The 14107-nt window shown below is 51.0% G+C and overlaps 2 protein-coding genes across 2 annotated transcripts; one reads left to right on the top strand and one right to left on the bottom strand.

The window, feature by feature from the left end:
• Window positions 1-1439: 1439 nt before the first annotated feature.
• COCSUDRAFT_44686 (hypothetical protein) lies at window positions 1440-7762 on the top strand (the record flags this gene model as incomplete). The annotated part of the gene is made up of 14 exons (XM_005643821.1): window positions 1440-1559; window positions 1981-2159; window positions 2420-2505; window positions 2789-2966; window positions 3273-3468; window positions 3793-3927; window positions 4284-4457; window positions 4790-4867; window positions 5488-5630; window positions 5942-6068; window positions 6396-6542; window positions 6871-7047; window positions 7354-7470; window positions 7691-7762. The coding sequence occupies 14 exons, from the start codon at window positions 1440-1442 to the stop codon at window positions 7760-7762; spliced, it is 1929 nt and encodes a 642-aa protein (XP_005643878.1).
• A 1560-nt stretch (window positions 7763-9322) lies between these two features.
• COCSUDRAFT_44687 (glycoside hydrolase) lies at window positions 9323-13719 on the bottom strand (the record flags this gene model as incomplete). The annotated part of the gene is made up of 14 exons (XM_005643822.1): window positions 9323-9394; window positions 9514-9645; window positions 9768-9959; window positions 10154-10351; window positions 10518-10647; window positions 10888-11030; window positions 11146-11283; window positions 11441-11569; window positions 11901-12041; window positions 12264-12456; window positions 12578-12758; window positions 12875-12960; window positions 13226-13398; window positions 13579-13719. The coding sequence occupies 14 exons, from the start codon at window positions 13717-13719 to the stop codon at window positions 9323-9325; spliced, it is 2049 nt and encodes a 682-aa protein (XP_005643879.1).
• Between the last annotated feature and the right edge of the window lie 388 nt (window positions 13720-14107).

Consider the following 14107-nt stretch of genomic DNA (forward strand, 5'->3'; position numbering starts at 1 on the left):
TCATGTGAACAGGTCGTCCGTCCTTGTATGCAAACTTTATTGTAGCCAGTAGCAGTGAAGTTAGGGACACGCGGGGGCAGGAGCCTGCCCTCTGAGACTGGTCTAAAAGCAGGGGTGGTCTCAGCTCCCCTCTGTTTGGCTTAATTGCTGATTGCTTGCAGAGACGATTAGTGCAGAGTTGCCTGAGGCTGGTTTGCAGGCACGTAATCTTTGAATGTCTTCCGGATTTGAGGACTTTTTTGGCTGGCCACTACTGGAGTAGAACTCTTGAGGGACTGCAACATTTGCATGATACTGCTGCAGAGTGTTGTGAGCAGACAGGAATGGCTGTTATAATTGATTGCAAGAATGCCATCTGCGATTGAAGGCATCATATCCCCATAGTAGACTCAGGGTCGCCGTTTTTCCCTGAAGGTCCGACCGGTGAGTCACTTGTACTGGTGTCAAAATACTTCTGGAGATCTCTTGCATATTCAACGCATCAGACAGAATGTAATATACCATTTGTGCCCAATTGATGGTAGTCGCAAGTGGCTCCTCAAGATTGCCCCAACTCCACTCTGCTGGGCTACAATTCTTTTGCCACTAAATATAATGGGTAACCCACTATGGGGTGTTCATGGCTGCAGCCAATGTATGAAGTCTGAAAGGGACACACCATAGGGACGATGCGACAAAATAATTTTTTCCTAAAAAACATGGCGAAGCCTCTTCTTCGCCTTTAGTAAATCGAAAGCCTCTTCAGGCTGCCCGGGGTATTACTTTATCTAGGGTGGAAATATGAAGTCGGTGACTGGGCTCAGGACAGCTAAATGTGCAGAAATGATGAATGGGAGCAATCAATCTGTGATTCAGAATGTTCTTTTAGCCGCACGTCACGACTGAACCCCAACCGAGACCGTTCAGAGTAAGTGGCACCCCTTGACCTGGTTGATCTGGTTCATCTCGCGAGGTGCTGACATAGGCACATGTATCGATTGATTGTGTACAGACCTTCATAATATAAATAGCTCACGCTCATCTACGAGGGAAGATTTTTATGCAGTATCTTTGAGACAGCTGTTTTGGCAAAGGATGCTCGATGGCCTGGGCCGCCGACGAGTCAAAAGTCACTAGCCAATTCGGATCTGTGGAATAAGAACTTAGAATTCTTAAGATTATTTCAATATTTTTCTTGTAATCAGGGTTTGCTTTATCAGTTGGCGACAATATAACTGGTATTGGCGAGCCCTTGGACATGATCTGCCGGTGGCTTTCAGAAATTGTGAGGGGTGTTGATTTCGTTCCTGGTGCGGTGCACACAAGAACGAGTACCAAAAACATGATTGGTTCAATGAGGTGCTCATTCGATCATGGATATGGCGATCTCAGTCGAGCTTAAAGGACATCCCTCTGCTTTGCAGGCGGCAACTAAGAACAATTTTCGTTCATCCGCCCCCATGCCGCCGACTGCCTACAGCTGGGCGGCTGCCGTGGTGCTCGTAACTGTCACGCTCGTTTCCGGTCGAACTGCGCCTGCCCCCGTCCCAGCGCCATCTTCTGCTCCGGTCGACAAATGCGTAAGTGTCGAACCCTCCTCACCAGCAGCGCTGCCTCTCTGCTAATAAAAATATTGATCTTTATGATGGCGAACCCAGAGCCCAGAGGGCCATAGAGCATAGCGCTGTTTATTACAGTTGCGCCACTCTCGGCAGGGCGGTCTGTGCCACTGCTCCTGTCAGCCAATCCCAAAACACCATGTCAGGATTGCAAACGCTGGTCGCTGTGCGCTGCCTGTCACGTGCACCAAAGCTGACAAACTCTCTTTATGCCACAGCATGCTGCCTCTGCACTGGCACTTGCCCAGTAGCCAAAATTGGGGGGCCTTGCGACTTTGCCAGCAGTGCGTGTGGCGCATGCATGGGTGCATACTCTTCCATGCTGGCACTTGTTGCTCACAGCATCACAGAATGCTGAGAAAGTGCTGCTGCGGCTGCGCAGGACTGCAATCCTTCCATCAAGGCGCTGACTGGCGAGTGCAAGCCGTTCAGGCTGGCCTCAAAGTTTGCCTGTGATGTGGACCCCTACAAGCCACACCAGATGTACCCCCGGCCACAGATGCTGAGGGGCAACGACACCTGGATCAACCTGAATGGCATCTGGGAGTGGGAAGCGAATGTGTAAGGCCCCCTTCCCCTTGCCCGTTCACGTGATGTCCTTGGCTTTTTTTTTAAACCTGGGTGCCCGGGCTACAGAACTACATCTGCACTGAGCTGCACCCAGGCGTAAGTAGAACATTCTTGACAGGGCCTTTGTCTCTTGCAAGTGTTCTGGCAGCCGCACACAGCTCTCTGCTGGATTACAAAGATTGAATAGCTGCAAATGTGTGGTTGTTTCTGTCTGGCTGCCGTTTGAACATGATAACCTTGTGTGGCTGCAGGGGCTGGGAGGATGGCGCGCCACCCATCAACAGAACACTTGCCCGCAATATTGTGGTCCCTTTCGGCGTGCGCGCTGACCTGTCAGGTCCAGCCCTCCTACACTAGGAACCTCACTGCGCCTGCAAACTGCATTTCATACCCCTAGGAAAAACATCAAATGCCTCAAGTTCTGAGCAGCTGTCTGTGCCACTCGTATTGCCTGTGGACAAGGCAATACAAATTGCCATGAGCTCCTTTAGTGTCCTTTTTCAGGGGCCTATTTTTGTTAAGCAGGAATGGCTGAAGCGAAGTTCCTTAAAGCGTCAACTTGCATGCGATGTAAGATTGATTAAGTAATGTGCTGACGTGGCGGCTGATGTGGGGCGCAGGGGTGGAGGAGCCGTACAGGGTGGGGGTGACTCACATGTGGTACCGCCGCAGCTTCCAGCTGCCCGGGAGCTGGCGGAACCTGCGCAACGCCGCTCGCACGTTGCTGCATTTTGGGGCCGTGGACTGGCAAGCCCAGGTCTGGGTGAATGGAGTCGAATTTCCCCAGCACAATGGCGGGTGTGCAGCTGAAGACCCTTCCTCAACTGGACTTGCAGATGTCAATCCTGTGGGAAAGAAGCGAAAGCATCTCTGTAGTGTGTTGTGTCCTTTGCTGTGGACCCTTCCTGGGCTGTTGATCTGCATGCACGGGTCACTTTGTGGATTAAAAGGTGCTGTCTTACGTCATTGGCACCTCTTTTGCACAGACTGAGCCCAGGTCAGAACGTGTGCTGCTCACAGCTTTGCTGGGAACTTTTTCACAGGTGCACAAGGTAATCATCTGACAAGGAAGGGTGCTGACAGTGAGTTTGTGTCTTCTTGCAGGTATGACAAGTTTGCTGTGGACATCACCGACGCACTGAAACATGGCAATGGCGGTCAGCACGAGCTGATAGTGCGAGCGTACGACCCAACAGACAGCGCCCACATTCCCCTGGGCAAGCAGCGGAAGAGCCCGGTGAAGAAGGACATCTGGTATGTGGGAACAGAGGGCATCTGGCAGACTGTCTGGCTGGAGCGGGTAAATCCCCTCCCGTCGCATCAGTGAATCTGTGTCAGCGCTCACATAGCAGCCAGGGAACACAGAGTATAATTAGTAGGCGTTCTTGCAGCAAGCTCAGGTTGCGCTACCTATATTGGGCAACTCTGCATCTGAGAAGTCAGCCACCAAGACTACAAGGGCTGGCCCACTTCCTTCAAGCCCCCAGCTGTCTCCCTTTTCAGCCACATGGGCTCTGCATGCCAGTGACAGCCGCAAACTCAAGACTGCCTTTCAGCATGTGCAGCGCGTCAGGAGTCAGGCTTGGACGGCGAGCGATTGTCATGTGCCGGCATGTGCGCGCAGGTGGCGGAGGCTTACATCAGCCGCCTCGACATGATCCCTGACGTCGACGCGGAGCATCTGAGCATTACTGTTCAGGGCAACAAGCATGCGCTCGGCATGCCCGTCCGCGTGGCAGCCATCGAGGACGGCCAGAAGGTGACGCCCTCGCACCCACACCTATGTCTTTTAGGCTTGCATGCATGCATACGCCATGTCAGCACTCGCACCGCTGATCACCAGCTATGCTAACTGCCCTCACAACGCCTGCTTGCAGCTTGCATTATCAGGATATCAACAATTTTAATGCATAATTGTTGCTCAACTAAAGCATTCTCTCAGTCGATGGCTGTCAAGTGCAGTGCAGCGCAATCATGCCACCCTTTGGAGCAGCCTTTCCTGCAAAAAAGAAAGCAGCTTTTGGCACTCGTAATTTCTTTCATGATCCAAGCAGGTGAGAAAACTGCAAGACGAAGTTGCTGTGCTCGAGAAAAGTCTAGACGTGCAATGTGCAGGTGTCCTTTGGAGAGGGAGTGGTGGGCAGGCCGTTCAACCTGAGCCTGCCCAACCCTCGCCTGTGGAGCCCTGTCATCTTCGGGGGCGAGCCTTTCCTGTACGACATCGAAGTCAGCCTCTACCCGGCAGCCACCAACTCCACCGTGACCAAGTCCACAGCCAAGTCCACAGCCGTGGCCAACTATCAGACCCAGGCATGCCTTAAATGAGCCCTTCAACTTGCTGAAGATTTCATCGCGTTCACAGCAGTGTGTGCTGTAAACAGAGGGCCATGTCAGCTTGCATGCATGTGGCTGCCAGGGACACTTTTCAGACTTGAAATTTTTAAAATACTTTTGTTTATACAAATTAAGATTGTGGTCCTCTGCCAGGGTATGTTGCTGCACCCAGGGAAGGTCCACCAGTGCATCTTGATGTCCTTGTCAGGGTGGGATACAGCTGCTGATGCAGCAGTGCTGAGTTGAAGCATCAAATGCTGAGGTGGTTGCACTGCTGCTGGGTGCAGGATGCGCTGGACACAGTGAAGGGCTACTTTGGGATGCGCAAGGCGCTTATAGCCCCGCTGCCCAATAACGGGCCCATGGTCATCTGGCTCAACAACAAGCCCATCACCCAACTGGGCCTCCTCGACCAGGCATTTCCCCTTTCCTTGCTTCCTCCCTCGCCAAATTTATATTGTATCATATAGTCCCTCGATCTAGATTTGTTGCTAGAGCAGATAGGGGATCTGCAAATCGCTCTGTGCAGGCCTGCTTTGCATGCTTGGTTACATGGAATAGACATTCAGGTCCCCGGGTTGCTCTAATAAATGGCTTGCAGCACCGCAGGGTGTTTTGCTAGCTCTACAGCCTGTACTAGAAGTGACTGAAATATGGAATTGTATTTTATATCTGTATAAACGTGCATGCCCCGGCTGGCGGGGGGCGGTATAAATACTGAGCACCGTGCCCACGGTTGATTGGGTCTTGCTTTCATCTGGCGAGTCCATCAAGGGGTAGGATTTTGGCAGCCTTAACTGCAGCTTGTCTGCAGACGCACCTTGCTTCTGGCAGGAAAAGCATGTAATAATAAATAATGGTAAAACATGCATGTGCGCGCATGTGCTGGCATGTGCAGACACTTGCGGTCAGCACAGCTTGTTGAGCTTTTATGTGCAGCGCATTGTCTCACTTATTAATCTACTCATCTGTGATGCATTGGCAGGGCTTCTGGCCGGATGGGCTCTACACAGCGCCGACGGAGGAGGCCCTGTGCTGGGACATCCAGGAGGCGCTGCGGCTGGGCTTCACCACTCTCAGAAAACACATCAAGGTGGAGCCGGACCGCTGGTACTACTGCGCAGACAAGTGAGTGCACCTATAAACCTCTTCTGCGCTCAGTGCTCTTGCGGCTACATCACATCAGAATGCATCCTGGTCTGCAGGTGTTTGTGCCCTTGAATGAGCTGCAGCAGGGAGCCATCAATAAGAGGAAGATAATCCCAAACCAGCCGCTCTTGTTACAAGTGTGCAGAGCACCTAAAGTTCCTGACATGATCACCAGGAGTCTGACTGCTTGTACATTGCTGGATGGAGGGCGGTTGTCATATGGCTTGACAAAATGACCACGGATTGGACTTGTGTATGGCTGATTGACAGTGGCTGTGTTGGGGTTGCAGGTTGGGCATGCTGGTGTGGCAAGACATGCCCAGCTTGTTTTGGGAAGACCCCTTCAATGACGGCCTATACTACCGCCACCCCCAGGAGAAGGCTCAGCACACCCACGAGCTCACCCGCATGATCGAGGTGAACCATTATTTTCTCCTGCCGTCTTTGCTTCTGATATTTTCCCATGGGCAATTTAAAACACCCATTAGGCAACAAGCTTCTTCAAGTGGCTTCAAGTGAAGGACAGCCATGGAATCCCCAGATTTGCTCAAGCCAATGCCGACAGCAGTCGTACATGGAAAGTCTGATCAAAACTGCTCAAGAGCATTACAAGGCCAGTTTGGAGATGTTTTTCCTGTGAGGATTGCGCAAGCGTTGATTAGCCTGAGCATGAGGGAAGGTTTTTTGCATGCGCAGGAGCACATGTCCTTCCCGAGCATCATCCAGTACTAAACATTCAACGAGGGCTGGGGCCAGTACGACACTCAAAAGGTGGTGCAGGCAGCGCACAGCCAGGACCCCTCGCGATTGTGGGGGGCCGCCTCTGGCTGGGTGGACCCCCAGGACATCACCGCGGACAAGGGCGCCAAGTACCAGCACTACACCGGCTATGTGCGCGGCTCTCCTGTCTCTCTTCGCCTCAAGCTCTTGTGTTCCGCTCAAGCTGTGGCACCTTGCTGTGCATGCTTTGCTCAGTTGCTTTCAAGATGGCGTTCAAGACGGCAAAAACCAGATTGGCGAAAGCTAACTGCAGTGTGACAGGTTCTTCTTGGGGTATTAAGGATATGTGCCATACTCATCAGCACGTGCTGTCTGGAGCTGTACACGCAACATTAAGCGGATGCTTGTTGTGCAAGCGTGTTATGGCTTGTAAAGAGCGCTGACAGATTGCGGAGCTCAAGTATGCAACATACATACAAATTTCTGTGGTATTGTGTAGGTCGGTGAGGTCCGGGATGATCACAAGTACCCCGGCCCGTACAGCTCCGGGGCTACAAAGACTCGTGCCTCCGTAAACGGGGAGTACGGAGGCATCAAGATGTATGTGGACGGGCACTCGTGGGCCTCCAGGGATGACTCAAGCGGAAGTGACGTTGACAACTCCACCAAGCTTCAGGTGCGCACCTTCTAATTTCCTCGCTGTATTCTCTGCCCTTCTACACTTGTACCACTTTGAAACATTTCAGAGAGCTTTGCCTGTCAGAGATGAGGTCCAGCAGCTGCACTGCGGCTTTCAATGCAACCATTAAAACTCCTTTTCTCGCACGTCCTTTATGGTAACTATGGTATTCGGAATGTATCCATTTAAGGTGCCTGTCAGGGCACTCCCAGCATGGCTGCATGATGCACTGGGGAATTGTGCCGCTTCACAAGAGGCATTCAGCTCGGCATCTGACACGTGTTTTGTCTGAACGGCTGGCAGGCACGCTTCATTGAGCTGTTGCACAATGGGATCAAGCTGATTAAGGCCAGTACTAGCTTAAGTGCTGCCACTGATGTGGAGGGAGAAGTCAACGGCATCTTCACCTATGACCGCAAGGTGCTGACTGGACCTCTCGTAATGACTAACCATGGTGACCAATATGACTACTCATGGTGACTGGCTGCTGACGGCTGCTAATGCATGCTGACTGTAAGAATGGTCCCCCGCCCGGCTACTAGCTATTAGTAAGTCCTGGCTGCTATATTGTTGCATGTGAGCCTCCAATGCAGTGATGACTCATGGATGGTTGCTGATTGGGGATGTCTATGCTGTGCAGGTGCTGAAGTACGATGATCAAGATCTTGTGAGGGACGAAATCAAGAACCTTGTCAACGCACTCAAAGAGTGAGTCATAGCTGCCCCAATTGAACAGGGTGTTGGAGTTAGTGCCTTGGGGGGGCAAAGTTCTGGACTGTGCATACAGAGGGTTCAGTCAAGGGACAATATCTGATCTGCAGCACAGACTCAGCATAATCACATGGTTGCCCTGCAGTGGCATCAGCGTGCCGATTGTCCTCTAATTTTTGCAATGCTTTCTGGATGCAAGGCCTCTGGCAAGGCATGGCTGTGGTAAAGACATGCCATGCTTCAGCCTTTGGGCTGCATGTGATGTAATCAAAGTCATGTCCTGAGGCCCCACTGCACTGCATGCATGCTCTGTCCCAATGCACTTCTGAAGGTTGTGATCAGCTGTCGCATTTTCAGTCCGACTACAATTTAGAGACTACTGTTGAGATTAACGCATCATCAGTCTGTTCAGGTGTTACCCTTGCTTGTCTGGTTAAAATATTCAACTTCAGTGAGTTCCCCCAACAGCAGAGTTTGACAGCCCCCAAGGCCCCCCCCCAAGGGATTGGCTAACCTGCTTCAGGGCGACATTTCAGGGCAACCCCGGATTGTATACAGATTTGGCAAAATGGCATCAGGGCAACGCCCCGAAGCTTCTTGGCTGTAACTCAGGGGCACCCCATATATTTCAGGCATTTCGAACCACCTGGAGGCCGAATTCAAGGGAAAACCTGCATCTCCCTATTGAAAACTTCCTGGAAAACTCAGGGATGCCCCGAAGTTTCAGCTACTATCACGGCAGCAGGCGGGGACAAAGTCTCTGCCTGCCCTTGTCCTATTTAGGGGCTAGCCTGAGATTTTCTAGGACCCCTGTCAAAACCTGTTCAACAGCCAGCCTTGATTGCACATCTGCCAGATGGGAGGACAAAGGGGATGCGTACGTTGGTTCGGGTTCCAGATTGTGTCTTCGTGCCACCATTCGGAGCTGCTCCATTCTGAGCAAGCAATTGGGCTCCTGAACATTCACATGCATTCACCTGCCACTGAATTCTACTGGTGTTGGCTCTTTCTGTAAGCAATCAAGCGAGTAGTACAGAAGTGCCATCCCACACAGGGTGCCTGCCCCTCACTGCACAATAGCCTGCCTTGCATGTCTTCTCTAACAGGAGCTGGCTATTGCATTCATCACGAGCCTTCACAAAACTTGATGTAGCACGGCTCCAGGGCAGCTTAATCTAGCTTGCCTGCACAATGAAGCAATATCTTGGATTTTCATTTCTAAATTGGAAGGCATGCTGCGTGCTTCGAAGTCAGGAAGCTGCTGGAAGCTGAGTCACCCATGTCATCATACTACCGAACTGGCTTTCGATACTCTCGCGTTGGCACGGCGATAAAGCCTCAACCATTGCGTTTCGCATTCTGATCGCACTCTCGTTCTGAGCAACTATTTTCCAATCTGGCCTCGTCTGGCTTGCGTTCACTTCAATTCAAATGCCAAAACGTTGCACATGCTCTTTACATATTTGATGATCGGCTTTTGATAGGTAGTCTTGAAAACAAACAAGCAGTCTTGGCAGAAACACATTTCCGTCTTGAAGCTTGACCACATGCAAAGTAGGATCTAATTGACAGGTGCAGACAGGAGCTCTTCAGTCTTCTTTCGGACGACCGCCAGGTCAGCAAACTTGATGACCTGCAAATACACCAGCAATGATGTCAAACATCTGGCGAGTATTCTGGTATGAAAAACACAGTGCAGTCGAATGCCTTGCGTAATTGCCTGCTCTGGTACGGTGCTGAAAGGTGACTCACCTTGCGGTCATAGGACATGATCCCATTAGGCTCAGTGTCCACATCAGTGAGCTGGGTGTATATGGCCGCACTGACTCCTGTGCTCCCTTGCACGAGGTCCTTTATGGTTGACAGATGCTTCAAGTACTGCTCCTGTGATTGTGCCAGAACAAAACTCAGCAGTGAATTGCCGCATAGAATGACTCTGAAAGCAGAGCGAAGCAGCTGTCAAGTTGCAGCAGCAGATGCAAGTAGCGTCAAAAGCAGTGACGCACTTGCAGCTGTGTGCTGTTGTCCGCGTATGGCCCATTGCCCGGCTTCTCCGCGGCGTCTGAACGGGAGAATGTATTGTGACCCTCAAGCCACATGCCAATGCCGCCGTACTCCCCAACAATCGATGCACGAGTTGAGGTTGCCCCGGTGCTGACTGGGTTTGGGTAGTTGTGGTCGTCTTTGACGTCGCCCACCTGAAACCATTGACAACAGAAGTCACTATGCAGCGGATTATGCCCCCTGCAATTAAGATACACCCCTGGCAGGACCTTCACATGTGCTTAATCTGGCAATGACTGCAGGTGATGAGTATTTGCTTGTTTCAAACTTGTAACTCCACCGAATAACTCAAACACTGTGACAATTTTGCAAAGGGAAGTAGGCTCACATAGCCGGTGTAGTGCTCGTATTCCTTCTTCAAATCGTCTGCTGTTCTGTCCTGAGGGTCAATCCAGCCGGAAGCAGCACCCCACAGTCTTGAAGGGTCCATGTCATGGCCCATCTGAACGATGCGCTGAGTGTCATACTGGCCCCAGCCCTCATTGAAGGTATAGTACAGACCAATGGAAGTCATAGCGCTGTGATCCTGTACACGCACATAAGTGCGTGTGAGGCCCGTTTATATTCCTTCTTGACGATGAGCTCATCGCGGTGCAGCACCATCAGCAGGTTGCACGCTGAAAATTTAAACTGTGATTTGAACTGTGTGGTACATGTGCATGAGGAGAATACATTGCAGCCATCAGGCCCACCTCAATCATGCGCTTGAACTCGGCTTCGAACTGTTGCTTCTCTCCAGGCAGGATTTCTGGATGGAGCCTGCCCGGCAGATCACCAGCAAAGTACATGCTTGGCATGTCTTGGATGATGATTAGACCCTCCCTGCATGCAAGCACAGTATCAGGATACCGCCGGTGAACCAATGTGTCAATTTCTGCATGAGTCAACGATCTAGCGCCCTTGTAAAATTAGAGGAAGACATAAACAAGCACAGTATCACGACATCGCCGGTGACCCATTATGTCATAGTCTGCACGAGTGCATAATCTAGTGCCAAAAAAAATCAGAGGACATGTTTGTGTGATGCATCAGGTCAGCTGGGGCAGAAAAAGAACGGCGTACCTGTCGGCATGGTGGTAGAAGCGGTCAGGTTCCACTTTTATGTGCTTGCGCAGAACGTTGGCTCCCATGCGTTTTGCAGCCTGGATATCGTACAGCAGAGCCTCGTCTGTCGGGGCAGTGTATTTGCCATCAGGCCAGAACCCCTGCATCAAGTTCATGGATAATGTCAAACTTTGACCGGACGTTGAAATGAGCCTCTTATCAGGTTCATATATAGCAAGCAAACAAATGGCTGAACTTATATAACCACGACCGTACCTGGTCAAGGAACCCGAATAGAGTGTGGGGCTTGTTGTTGAGGAAAATCCGGATGGGGCTGTCAGGGCTGGTGGGATCCACTTGTGCCAGGGAATACTTTCTCATCCCAACGGAGCTCTCAACATGATCCACCACTTCCTGTGCACAGAGTAACAGAAGGGTCATTACTTAATTATGAATCATGGACACACCAGACAGTCAATGCCTTCCATCTGTTACCTCTGTCTTCTGTGGACAGCATGCATGCACTCGCATTGAAATAGGTGCCTTTTGCACGTTCCAAGAAATACCATACCTGTGTGGAGTTGTCAGTGACGTCAACCTCGATCGTGTACAGGAAAGGATCAGATCGCCCTGCCCACAATCGCATATTTGGGATCGCAATATCAAAAGGCGTCCCTGGGATTCCACGTCCTGTTGCCACCTGTCACAGAAAACAGTGTCATAACACTTTTGTTTCAATAGAACTTTGACCCCTCTTGGCCCCTAAACCCTATATACATCCTTGCATTCCCCTTAACAATTATTATTGCTATGAAGGCCCCTCCCCTGAATTCTAAAGCCATACCCTTAAACCCTGAGCGAAAGTATTGTAGATTATTTCTGTGGGCCACCTATGCGATGACCAACTGATTACTAAGACTTGCCATGCGGGACCACCAATAAGAAGTAAATTGCTGATTCTACATAAGTTGAAAACGCGTGGCTTCCAATTGATATTTGCAGCCAGAGTGTAAGCCTGTGGATCTGCTCACCGTCTTGCCATCAGCTTTGGCAGTGACCGCCAGGTTCATTCCAGATGAAGCGTTCCTATCAATCGCCACTGCTTTGATCCTCAGCGAGCTTGTGTCGATGTTGGGCGCAAATTCCAACCTCTGTACACCCGATTTGGACACCTGAGCAACACGCACATGTGTTACAGACAATACAAACTCTGCACATCATTTGACCACATGGCAATTACCAACAGATGACTGACAAGATGATTAACAATGACCATGAGGGAAGCTTTTGCATGACGATGAAAAATGGTGCAGCATCCAGGAATAAGGTGGGTCACAGATGTTCATTTTTCTTTCGTTTTCATGAACAAGTGTAAAGTATCAGAGGACACTCACCGGCTCCAGCCAAACGCTGCCCCATATTCCTTCGACTCCCTTGTAGAAAATCGTGGAATCTGGGTGCATGCGCTGCTTTCCGAGGACAATGTGGGCTGACTCACTCGGATCAAAGACCCTTATGACAAGGTCGTGCTGCCCGGTTCTGCTCTTTGTAAGAGCGTGGGTGATGTCCATGGAGAATCGGTTATACCTGCAACCGCCAGTCTCTTTTGCCTCTGACCATACCAAGATCAAGCCTTGACTTTCTGCAGCATTACTTTCAACACGAGTGCTGAGGACAGTGATGCCTTAGCAGTGTGAAAGTGACTCACGCGCCCCGGTGGAGGCCTACAGTAACCCCATTGACAAATACCTCTGCCTCCCAATCAACACGATCCACATGAAGCATGACATTCTGGGCTGTGGGCAGGCTTCTCCATGCTGTGGGAAGTTTGAAGGTGCGGTGGTAAACCATGCGGGTAAACCCATCTTTACTGTACGGAGCCGCCAAACCTGCGAGTCGCGCATCCAGTGCTGGTAAGAAAGCCCCAAAAAATTTGCTTCCACTTGTCACTGGCAGAATGTGCAAATATGGCAGAGGGTGCGATCGCCAAGATATGCTGTCATACCTGAGAGGTCAGAGGGCGGAGCAAAGGGCACCACAATCTCGTATGAATAATTTCTAGCCGCTGGGGTGAACTCTGTCTTCCAGCCCCTGCAAGAGAGCATACAGTGTATCAGTCCAGAGCAAAACAGCCGTCGGTGATAAATCATTACTAGTGCTAGTCACAGACCTGCATTATCATGCAATGGAACCCCTAATTTACGTTTCTTAAATTTGCCATGCAGTTTAAAAATGCAGTTCTGATTCTGCATAGTACAGGTCATTGATTTGTGCCAGGCACTGCAGTCAGAGTAACATGCTGTGCAAGAGTGAACGGTGATGATGAACTCAGAAAGTATGAGGTAGATCCACTTACTCTAGGCGGTCCCAGTCCCAAATGCCGTTCAAACTCATCCAGATCGCGCGCTGTAGATATGGGCGCGGGTACTCTGGATGGGGATTTGAAGGGTCAACCATGCAGCTCCATGGTGTGGCCAGCGAGAGTTTCCTGCACTCTCCTGTGGTAGCCTGAAACGCTGGATTGCACTTCTGCGCGGCCACAGTGAGAGCATCAATATTTGTCCCTTGAAGTCACAGTGTGGCACCTTTGAGTAAAGCGACTGGGAGGTTTTAAGATCACGGCTGACCAGAAATCAGAAGGCTCCGCTTTCTCGCATCCACCCAGCAACCGGGGACCATCAATAACAACTTCGATAGAGTGAAACTCACACAAGGTGCAGTGAAATCGACACTGGGCCCTGGTGCTGGCGCAGGTGCTGGGACAGATCGCGCCGCCTGAGCGGTGATGGCGAGCAGGCATAGTACCAGGGCGGCGAACAAAGCGCAGCGGGCGCTGCGCCCCTGTGCCATTATAAGATCGGGTTTCCTGCAGCGCACAAAGATATCAGAAAATGCTCTCAAACAGCAAGCGGCCAACACTGTAAAGTTTATGATCCCCGGGTGATCTTGGCACAAGCAAGCCGGCACTTTTGAGGCGAGTCACAATCACGCGCATAGCATAGCACACGAGTGCAGAATTGAACAGGTCGGTTGTATCACTGCTCGACAGAACCCAAACAAAAGGAGGCCTCGATTTCGCACCACTCTGATTGATGGCGTCTGCTGAGTGCAGTTGCGGTAGGGGTCTTCAGCGATGTGCAAGGAGGTGCAGGTGGTTGGAAGTAGGCTAGATGGCGGGTTTGGCCGACAGGTTGCCGAAGGAAACGTTTCTGATTTCTGCCGCTCTGTCGCTGCTTTG

The sequence above is a fragment of the Coccomyxa subellipsoidea genome (genome assembly GCF_000258705.1).
Source record: "Coccomyxa subellipsoidea C-169, whole genome shotgun sequence".
NCBI classification, from domain to species: domain Eukaryota; kingdom Viridiplantae; phylum Chlorophyta; class Trebouxiophyceae; family Coccomyxaceae; genus Coccomyxa; species Coccomyxa subellipsoidea.